General features: G+C 37.8%; 1 protein-coding gene and 1 pseudogene across 1 annotated transcript in view; both read left to right on the top strand.

Annotated features, from left to right (window-relative positions):
* LOC102838952 overlaps positions 1-3,454 on the top strand; it is a 6,519-nt pseudogene extending 3,065 nt beyond the window's left edge.
* Positions 3,455-10,998: 7,544 nt separating this feature from the next.
* The window catches only part of LOC102838579 (olfactory receptor 7E24-like), a 7,311-nt gene continuing 6,962 nt past the window's right edge, over positions 10,999-11,347 (top strand). The window contains exon 1 of the mRNA XM_006877372.1: positions 10,999-11,070. Within this exon, the coding sequence (XP_006877434.1) occupies positions 10,999-11,070 (72 nt within the window). The remainder of the gene's footprint in view (positions 11,071-11,347) is intronic.

Raw genomic sequence — 11,347 nt, 5'->3', positions numbered from 1 at the left:
TCCATGCATCATCAATCAACCACAGGGTATACCATGCAAGCATGCCCCCTCCCCTGCCATCCGCACACATTCTCTCTCCCTCTCTGGGTCTATTGTCCCCAGCTGCTCCGTTTCTCCACGTCATCATCTCTGCCACCATCTCTTGTGTCATTGCCTCTCTGGGTAGGGTCCTACTCTCCCCTCTTTTCCCTTGATGGACCCAGGGACCTCTGCTCCTAGACTGCAAAGTTAATCACTCCCCTCCTTGCTACAAAATGTCTGCCCTTACATTCCCAACCCTCACAAGCAGTCCGGATAACAATTATTCACTATTGTATCACAAGAGACCTATTCACATTTCCTTTCATCAGACAGATTCGATACTACTCAGTGGAGATTTTACCTTCTTCCACTCCCTCTGGATCTAGATTCTTTCTTGAAACCTTGTCAGTCAGTCACTTCTTGCCTTTGAAGCCCCCTCATTTTGGGTAGCCAATGTCCAAGTTGCCCATCCCTGTCTACGCTGTGTATGGAGGGGGTGGGAAGGCTCCTCGCTGTAAGGATTTGACCCCTCTTTTGAGCTACTGCATTCATAGGCGTAGGTCAAGTTCATCAAATTGTATCAGATTATTCTTTATTTCCTCTTCTTTCTTCTTCTAGTTGAGCTCTGATCATCCAGTCATTGAAGAGAGGTCAAGTGTATATTATCTTCAAATGTGGGTGTTCTTATGCATATGCCCTCTCTTCTTATCAGCTGGATGCTTCACTCTCCACTCTAGTCCTCTGTGGCTATGTTGCTGACTCTGGGCCCAAGAGTCTCCAAGTCTTGCAACACTACTGGCCAACCAGATCTCCACCCTGGTTCACAGGAGTCTATTGAATGTTGTAGGGCTTAGCTCACAGTTTCACTGCTGTTTTTCCCTCACTTCCCCTTATCGGTGACGAACATGGTTACCAACCAGAGTGTGTATTCCCATTGAGTCTTAGTATTGGAAGGGGATTTGCTCTGATATCTCCTTGGCAAACAACTTTCTTGTTCTTGTAGTAATCAGTCGGTCTGCTGTTATTGTTCTGTATTTTTCCGGTCAGTCTTTCTTTCAAGAAGTAGCTTCTGTTCTTCTAGCCGCTCCAGACTGGTCTGCTTGTCCTTTCAAGTGGAAATTTCCCAACTCTGAAGATTCTGGATGGGGTTCAGGATTCCACCTATGGTCTTATGTGACACAGATGCTCCGCAGGAAGCCTCTTTCACTGGGCACATTGTAGCCCCATTTTAGGCATCCAATCAGTTGTAGATTGAAACTGGACTTACAAGCTTTTTATGGTGATATTTCTGGCTAATCCTTTCTCTCCCCCTCAAGTGTCTATTTTATAATTGTATGCCAGGTAAACCAAGATTCTAAAGACAGCCAATCATCTTATCATTATTTCCCCCCTTTTCTCCATTCCAACCATTTCTCAATCCCTGTATCCCAGAGCTCTGTTGTTCCAAAGTTGTGCATACATCATCATTTACCTCTGTCCCACTTAGCCCATGCAAACCTGCCTAATTGTTCTGCCATTCGCTTTGTTCTTCCATTCCCCTCCCCACTCTTGTGTACCCCCTTCTCCCTAGCACCCAAAGTATCCTGTGTTTATTCCCTAACCTGTTCTCCACCTTCCCTCCCTCCCCTTACCCCACTGGCCACATGCCAGTAGCCATTAAGCCCCCCCCCCGTCCCCTTTAGTATGGGTTATTTTACTTAGACTATTATATTAGTGGCCCTATGCAGTATTTCTCCTTTTTTTTTTTTTTTTTTTGACTTACTAATTTCACGCAACATAATGTTCTTAAAGTTCATTCTTGTTATGCGGTGACTTTCAGCTTCTTTGTTTTTCTTCAAGGTAGCATAATATTCTATTGTATGTATGTACCACAGTTTCTTTATCCATCCTTTAGTTGATGGGCTCATTTCATTTTTGACAATTTCCATTTTTCCCAGATTCATTCTTCGTACATTCCATGTTCTGATTTTCACTGGATGTTTACAGCTGTTTCTCTTCATTTTGAGTTGTGCCCCATCAACAAATGAAGGTCCCATGAGCTTTTCTCCCACGGGCTTTACTTCATTGGTGTCATCTCAGTCAACTCTTCTTTGAGGAGGCAACTCTTCCTCGGTCGCATTTTGAGTGTCTTCCAAACTGAGGGACACATTTTCCGGCACCATATCTGCTCTTCATAAGGTTTTCAGTGACTAAATATTTAAAAGTAGTTCATCGTTCTTTCTTCCTAGTGTGTCTTCATCTGGAAGCTCATTTGAAACTTGTCCACTATGGGCAACCCTGCTGGTATTTAACATACCAGGTGCATAGCTTAGAATCACAGCAATTTACAACCCACCACTGTATGACAATCTGTCAGACGAATGGTGGCCGTTTGGTTTTAAGTGGAAACCGTCACTTTAAATTTCGAGGAGATCTGTGTGCATGTGTGGTAGAGCCACCCAGGGGTGGGGGTGTCCGTTCTCTCAGGCATCCCCTCTAGTCACCAGAATCGAGGTTCACAGACAGTGAGAAACCAATGAACAGATACCAAAAAAAAAAAAAAGAATGTCCACACCTGTATCTCCGTGGTTCTGTCAGGAATTTGTGGTGGATGTTCTGATCCTTCCCCTACTTGGTCTCTCCCAAGATGGTGGCCTCGGGAGCAGCTGAGCATCTTGAAATAGAAAGCAATAGATCTCTTGATTCTTCTACAAATTCCTGTATCTGTAAGCCTTCCAAGCTTCTAAATATTCCTTTATATGTGTTTTAGAGTTCTAGCACCATCCCTTGAGCCTACTTGGCCTGGTATTCTGTTTTGTTACAGATGAAGCTCCTCACTGAACTTCTGCCCGATCCACCATCTTCAGACGTCACTGTCACAACAAAGTAGAATGATGATATTTATTTTGATTCTGATTCTGTGGATGAAGACACAGGTGACCAAGGAAAAATAGAAGAAATGACATCAGATTCCAAAAAATGATGGAACTCTATGATCCTGAAAAGGATAACAGAGATCAGACCTAGGTTGGTGCAAAGAGAAGGAGTTACCATGGTTTTGGAATACAGTGGCGATGTCAACAGCAACCTGTTCTTAAAAGTGATGTTGTCTTGAATTGTCTATCCTGCATGATGATACTGTGCCTTGATTGTCAAAAGCATGAATCATCCATACTCCATACAGAACAATATTTGTGATGAATTGTGCTGTCAATAAATTCTGAGAAAAATAAAAAAACACACACAAAGAAAAACAGAGAGCAGGAAGAAAGGATGAGGCCATAAGAAGATGAAGTCCAACCATAAAAATTGTACAAAGCAGGTTGAGACAGGAGGGGAAGAAATCTACCACCTAGTCATGTGCACTGACTGTTCCACTAAAGTGGCATTTTATGACAAAGATGAAGTCTTTCGTTTTTTCAGTGTTTTAGCAAGCCATTCTAAAATAATGTAGCTGGCATTTAATTGTCCATAACTGTATAACAGGCAAGTATGGACAGTTATTTATTTTCTTGCCTGCTCAAATCATTTAAGTGACACTCTGAATTGTTGAGGAAGCAGTGTTTCATCTTTATGAAAGTTAATGGTTATTTACCTTCATTCTCCCCCTCCTTTTCAAATTTTAATTTTTTTTTTTTTCCCAACAGTAATGAGACTGATAATTCATTCCCCTCTTGATCGTCATTTGGAAACAGTAAGCTTTTATTTACTAAAGCTCTTTAGAATTAAAATGTTCTGGAGTTACAGGTAATCTTTGTTTCAGATGTTACTATTTTTATTTTTTGGATATATACTGATACTCTTGGTGTGATTAAACTAGAAACTATTTCTTGGGAAAAAAAATGATAATTGGAGCAGACAATTTCTGTTTCTACCTCTGTGTAGCACATGACTTTCAAATGCCAACATTGTGAATAGTTGTCCATTGTACACCATCAGAGCACTTTGCAGAACACTTAATTTTTCTTAAATTTCATGGTGCATTCAACAAGTTTGAGGATATTAAATCATACCGTGATGTTTGAAATTGAAACATCAGGGTGAAAAGTTTCTGATTTTTAGGACAATCTCCCTATAACTTAAAGTTAAAAAGTGAGAAATAAGGAATACAGGTGAGATTCATCAATAGAATTTGTTGTTGGTGTTAAGTTCCCTCTAATTGGTTCTGAATCATATCAACCCTGTATAGTGTTTCCAAGGAGCTGCTGGTGATCTTGAACCACCAAACTTGTGGTTCAAATCAACTTTGCTGCCTAGTGCATTAACCCACAGCACCACACCAGGATTCCTTAGTATGGAAGGGCATGATATCAAGATTCTCCTCTTCCTCTTTTATTAATATTAACAAGTCTACAGAGAGTGGAATAATATGAACTAATTTGGTTAATTGTGAGCTCTGGGCATTTGGCTCTCCAAGCCATACAACTGTAAATACCTAACCTGTGCACTTCATGGTTTCAGTCTGCCTGTCTTAGTCTAACACGCTCAGTACCTGTTTTACCTCTATCGTGGTTGTTTTTTTCAAGGTGCCTCAGTCTGTCTTCCTGCTATTTCTAATGAAGAAGCCTCAGGTCTCATCACCTACCAGACATGAAAGGTATGGTGGGCCACAATCCTTGTTCATGTGCGAACAGAGAACCAGAGTAATCCAGTGAGTGTCATGGGAGACTGCAGACAGAGGGTCTGTGGTGCTTGTTTTCTCATCATCAGGACAAGAGGCCTACCTGGAATGGACAGATGGGAAACTCACAAGTGCTGAGTTTGATCCCAGAGGCCTGTGAAGTCAGAAGTCCAAGAAAAGTCACTTAGAGGTTTAATTTCTTCTATATCGGTTCTAGCTTCTATAGACACTTCCACACTAGAGCAGGAAATAAGTCCCTCTCATCTGTCCTTTTAACACAACAAAATGATCTTACAGTTGATGCTGATGAAGATGAAGACAAAAACCACAGTATCATGAAGGTTTACTTAAGGTTTCCCAGTGCCAGGACCTGAGATAAGTTTTCTATACAATGTTTCCTTTTTATACACATCCATACCTAGATAAGAGCAAAACATGTTATTATCATTTTACAGATGAGAAAAGGAGCACAGTCTCTTTTTGCAAGGTGTACCAGGTCATGTCCACAAAAGTTGAAGTGTTTTTTGAATGCAGGCAGTGTGACAACAGACATAGGGTTGGTCATATTCTCATCTGCCCACCCATCCTGCCATTTCACTTCCCTCATCTCTTCAGAGACCACTTGCTCACTGTGCTCTTTTGTGTGGGCTTTCTCCTAGACCATAATGAACAGCAGTCATGTTTTTTGGTGCCTCAAATATCCTAAGGATATCTGAGAAAAAGGAGGGAATCACATCAGGAGTTGGCAAATGACAATTTAGGAGAGATATTACTCATGTTCCTTCTCCTGGATTTTGCCTCAGCTGTTCAAAATTATAAGCCCATCTCAGTCTCTCAGAGAGACATAAAAACAGGATAGTGGATTTTATTCCTAGTCAGAACGCTGGAATGTGTTTAAACATGAAACTTAGATATATCTTTCATTCAATTCCTTGAACTTTTGCTTTAAAATTTTTGAAACATGAGGAAACAGAGGGAAGATCATTAGTGCATGATCCGGAATGACCAACAATTTCAGTGAGAATCCTGACAGCTCTACATATTATCTGTATGCCATGGGACAATTCCTAGTTTCTCTCCAGCCCTATGTTGCTTTGTGAGTTCACAGCTGATAAAAAGAGATTTGCATGACTATAAGGGAGTCCTGGTGTGGCTCTGTGGGCTAATGCTTCAGGCTGCAAAGTTATTTGAACTGCAATGTTAGTGGTTCCGCTCACCAGCTGCTCCTTGGAAATGCTATACAGGGTCACTGTGGGTCAGTATTGACTCCATGGCACTTAACAACAACATAAGGAAAGGTAATTGATACTATATACATAATTAAATAAGCAATGAACATTTAAATTTAAGGCACATTAATTTTACACATTATTATCATTATTGGTATAAATGACAAAAATTTCAAATCATTCAACTAAAATGTCCTATAGTTTAAAAGCTTGTTTTTTTTCTGTATTATTTTAGATCATTTGATCTTCATCCGTATATAAATTGATCTTGAATGTTCAAAATGAAACAATTGGGTCTCACTTGTTTTTGATTTTCTAGAAGGTATCCATGCATAACAAAGAATAGGCTACAACCACAATGATAATGCTGGACCATTGAGTCCTCTTATACTTCGGTGAGTTCATCTGTGAATTAAAAAACTGAGTCACATGTTTAAAGAAAACTTTATAGCATGGATCCTGTGACTTGTAGGGTTCTCTAGGAATAGTAAAGTATTTTGTTCAAACCTTAGGGAATTAGAGAAATGCCAATAGTATTTCCTATGTTGTTTTTAAATGTCATCAAGTTGGTTCAGACTTATAGCGACCCTGTATAAGGTTTTCTAGGAGGAATTGGTGGATTTGAACTGCTGACCTCAACAGTTAGACATCCTTGTGCTTATCCAATATCACTACACCAGGACTCGTGTTTCCTTTAAAAATGGTAATTTCTATGTGACTTTATCATGGAAGGACAATTATCAGACAAGTTTCATAGATATTTGTGATTCCACACCTTGATAATAAGAACGTGTAGTTGTGTCTAACTTTCTGTTGGTAAACAAATGTTGGCAATTAATAGTAAATTTGGTCATGCATTAATTCTACACCTCAAACAACTATGCTCCATGCATATGTAATATGGGAATTCTCAATTGTGTAATACAGAGAGTGGAACAAGAATTTTCCTGTGATGATACTAATAAAAAGTTGACACCCAGAATAGTCCTTTTTCAGTAATATTACCTTTTAAAATGTGTGAAATAGATGTATATACTTCTCAGAGACAATTTAAACACAATGTTTTAGTGAAAGACAATATCTGCAGGGCAATACTATACTATAGTATGATCTTATACTATTTAGGTACATAAAAAAAGCTGAATATATATTCATTAATTAATACTAATAATGTAAAAATATTGAGAGGAATATATACACACCAAATTTATGATAGATTTTTAATTTTAGAGAACAGGAGTATGGAGGAATACTATCATACAAAAAGGGTCAGAAAACTCAAGTCACAAAGCTAATACTTTCAACCTCTAAAAATTGCTATGAAATAAATATAATTAAATGTTTATATAAATAATGCCAAGATTGAGTATTGATGATAATGATAGATCACATTGAAGGAGTACTCCTTGGTACTTAGCAACAATCTTAAGGAATTGTTTTCAACCCCAGCTGTACTTCAGGATGACCAGAGGACTAACATGTAAAGTCTGACTTAATGAGTTCTTGGTTATGACCACTTAATCATTATGGTTTTTAAAAACCATAGAGAATTATAATGATAAACTATATCCACTCTTGTAAGTACGTTATGTTGTTGTTGTTAAGTGCTGTTGAGTCAGTTCCGACCCATAGCGACTGTGAACAGGGTTTCCAAGGCTGTAAATCTTTACAGGAGCAGAAAGCCTCATTTTTCTCCCACAGAGCAGCTGGTAGTTTCAAACTGCTGACCTTGCGATTCACAGCCCAATTCGTAACCACCACACTACCAGATATGTACAAGATCTCTCTACAACTCTAAACATTGGATTTTATCAATATATGAGATTTTCACAAACTGTGCAAATTGCGGTTAGATACTACGGAGTCCATTCCAACTCATTATGACCGTATGCACAAAAGAAAGAAATACCATAGGGACAACAGAGGAAACACTGCCATCCTCACAACGGTTGCTATGTTTGAACCTATTTTTGCTACCACTATATCAATCTACCTTATTGGGGTCTTCCTTTTTGACATTGATCCTCCACTCCACCAAGCATGATGTCCTTCTCCAGAGACTGGTTCCTCTTGACAACATGTACAAAGCATGAGAGATGAAATCTCACAATCCTCACTTTAAAAGCTTGTGGTTGCACTTCCTCCAAGACACATTGGCTTGTTCTGGCAGTCCATGACAACTTTAATATTTTTGGCCAACACTAGAATTCAAATGAATCTAGTATTCAATGAATCTTAGTATTTCTAAGGATTGCCTTATTCATTATTCAACTTTCACATGCATACACGATTGAAAATACCATGGCTTGGATTACCTCAGTCCTCAAAATGACATATTTTCTCTTTAATGTTTTAAAGAGATCTTTTGCAGCCTATTTGCCTAAGGCAATAATACATTGATTTCTTGACTGCTGCTTCCATGAATGTTGATTTCAAATCTAAGCAGCATAAAGTCTTTGACAAATTCAATCTTTTCTCAGTTTATAACGATATTATTTGTTGGTCCAGTTGTGAGGATTTTTTGTTTCTTTGCATTAACATACAATCAGTACTGAATGCTGTGGACTCTGGTGTCCATCAATATGTTTTTTAAAACCTTCAGCAACAAAGGTTGTATCCTCTGCATATCACAGGTTGTTGATGAATCTTCCTCTACTCCTGATGCCATGCTCCCCTTTATATAATCCAGTTTCTCAGATTGTTTTCTCAGCATCCAGATTGAATAGGTATGATTATAGGATACAACCTTGGCACATACCTTTCCTGATTTTAAACCATTCAGTTTCTCCTTGTTCTGTTTGAATGACTGACTGTCTCTTAACCTATGTACAGGTTCCCTAAGAGAACAATTTAGACTTCCAGAATACCCATTCTTCTTAATGTAGTCCATAGTTTGTAGTGGTCCACACAGTTGAAAGTCTTTGCATAATCAATAAAGCACAAGTAAACATTTTTCTGGAACTCTCTGCTTTTAGCAAAGATTCCTCTAAATCCAACAATGACAGCACTAGTTTCTACATCCTCTTCTGAACGTTACTGGAATAATTCCTGGCAGCTCCCTGCTATATTTTACTGAAACCTTTTTAAAAATTTTAAATCTTCAGCAAAATTTCACTTGTTTGTGATATCAATGATAATATTCTATTATTTTCACATTCCTTTGGGTCACTTCTATTTAGAATGGGCAAAAATGTGGATCTCTTCTAATCGATTGGCCAGGTATCAGTATTCCAAATTTCTTGGCATAGGTGAGTGCAAACTGGTTGTTGTTGTTGTTGTTATGTGCCATCGAGTTGGTTTCGACCCATAGCGACCCTGTATAGGGTTTCTGAGGGTGTAAATCTTTACGGGAGTAGAAAGCCTCATCTTTCTCCCGCAGAGCAGCTGGTAGTTTCGAACCGCTGACATTAACATTCGCAGCCCGATTCGTAACCACTACGCTACAGTGCAAACTGGTAAGAGTCTTCTAATCAGTTCTGACTCATATTGATTCTACATGATTTCTAATGAATGACTGATAGGTTTAAAACACTTACTTACAGGTAGCAGTTCAGTACATATACTCAGTGTCACACCAATAATCATAATGAAAACTAGCCATGTTACTTCATATTCCCCTCTATTCTTTTCACTTTTACATTTTAATCAATTTATTATATTGTATCTGTCAAAAGGAATGATAACGTTCATATCCATCTAGGAAGAAAAATGAGGAGAACTCCAGTATTCCTAATATAGAAGGATTTACTTGGAAAGAAGTTTATTGAGTTCAAACCTGGGTTTGTAACTATCCTGGTGCTAATTTTCTCAACTATAAACAAGATTGTTAATTTTATTTAAAAAAAAAAAAAAAAAAAAGCCAGCATTTTCCAAAATTTGTAATGGGAATTACATTGTATCAAATTTATAAAAAATGGAAACAATTATAGGAATCAAGCCATTGGACACCAGAAATTTCCCTGCGATGATTAATGCAAACAAAAGTAAATTATTTTTGAAGCATTGGTTCATTTTCCCATAATGCCATCTTTGAAATCAGCAAAATTATATGGTTTTGTGCATTTATCAAGCACATATTTATAAAAATTTTATATCCATTAAACCGACTGAAAGAGTTTATAACTGAAAAGAATTTTAAAGAAAACCCACATATTGGAATGGCCATATGACCCCATATAAGATAGATGTCAGGAAACTAAAGAATGATGAAAACCTGTGAAAGTAATTGACATACAAATATGTTCTCTGATCATGAACATTTAATTTTAATTTAAAACCTGGCTAATGAGGTTCATGGATGAAGCACATGGTGTAAATTCAACTACTAACTTAAAGTTTAGTAATTTGAACTAACATTCAGTGTCATGAAATAAAACCCATGTGATTTACTTCAGTAAAGATTAAGGCCAAGTAAACACTATGCAGTAATTTTATTCTGTAACACATGGGGTTGTCATGTGTTATCATGAATCAACTCTATGACAATAGTGGTGGGGTGTGTGTGTGCTTCTTTTTTGTTTTTTAATGTGATTATATTCTTTATTGTATGAAACCCTAATAGCATAATGGATTTATGAGTGGGACTGCTAATCACAAATTCAGTAGTTTGAATATACCAGTTGCTCCAGGACGAAAGTTGAGATTCTCTGCTCCCATAAAGTTTTACAGGTCACTATGAGTTTAAACCGACTCAGTAGCACACAACTGCCACCACCAACATTCCTGTGTCTTGTTTTGTTTTTTACAAATAATCCATATCAAAAGAATTTACTGCACAGATCTTGGAGTCCTAGTATGGCACTGTTGGATAAACATGGATTACTAACAAAAAGGTTAGCAGTTTAGACTACCAACCTCTCCTTGGAAACTATGTACAGGGACATTATGACTAAGAAATGAAATGAAGGAACTTAATAACAACACTCAGATAAAACAAAATACACTTGACTGCTTCTTAAAAAGAACAAAAAGTTGCCCTTGATTATGACTCATGGAAACACCATGTGTGTCAATGTAGTACTGTGTTCTATGTGGCTTTCAATGACTGTCTCTTCCAAATATCATCAGGCCTTCTTCCAAGGTACCTCTAAGTGGGCACATAACTTGCGAATAGCAGTCAAGTGCATTACTCATTTGCCCACCCTGGGAATGCAAGTGCTTCTGAATATATCATTATTGAAGGGATTTTTTTTTTTTTTCCTGGAAAAGGATACTTCTTTTATTCTTTTATGTTTCCCTCATAGTCCTACACTTGCACAGAGTCAGATCCTTTACATGTTGTGCTTAGATCCCCTAGAGTAAACAAAACAAAACACTGACACATCCTATGCTAATCTCACATTTCAATTACATTTGAGCCCATTGTTGCTGACACTATGTTAATCAATCTCATTGGGGATCCTCCACTTTTTAAGTAACCAACCATAATGTTCTTTTTTTTTTTTTTTTAATTCTTTATTGTGGATTGAGTGAAAGTTTATATGGCATATCATCAGTT

This window comes from Chrysochloris asiatica, unplaced genomic scaffold (genome assembly GCF_000296735.1).
Source record: "Chrysochloris asiatica unplaced genomic scaffold, ChrAsi1.0 scaffold00491, whole genome shotgun sequence".
Classification (NCBI taxonomy): Eukaryota; Metazoa; Chordata; class Mammalia; order Afrosoricida; family Chrysochloridae; genus Chrysochloris; species Chrysochloris asiatica.
This window is presented reverse-complemented; position numbering and strand designations above follow the sequence as displayed.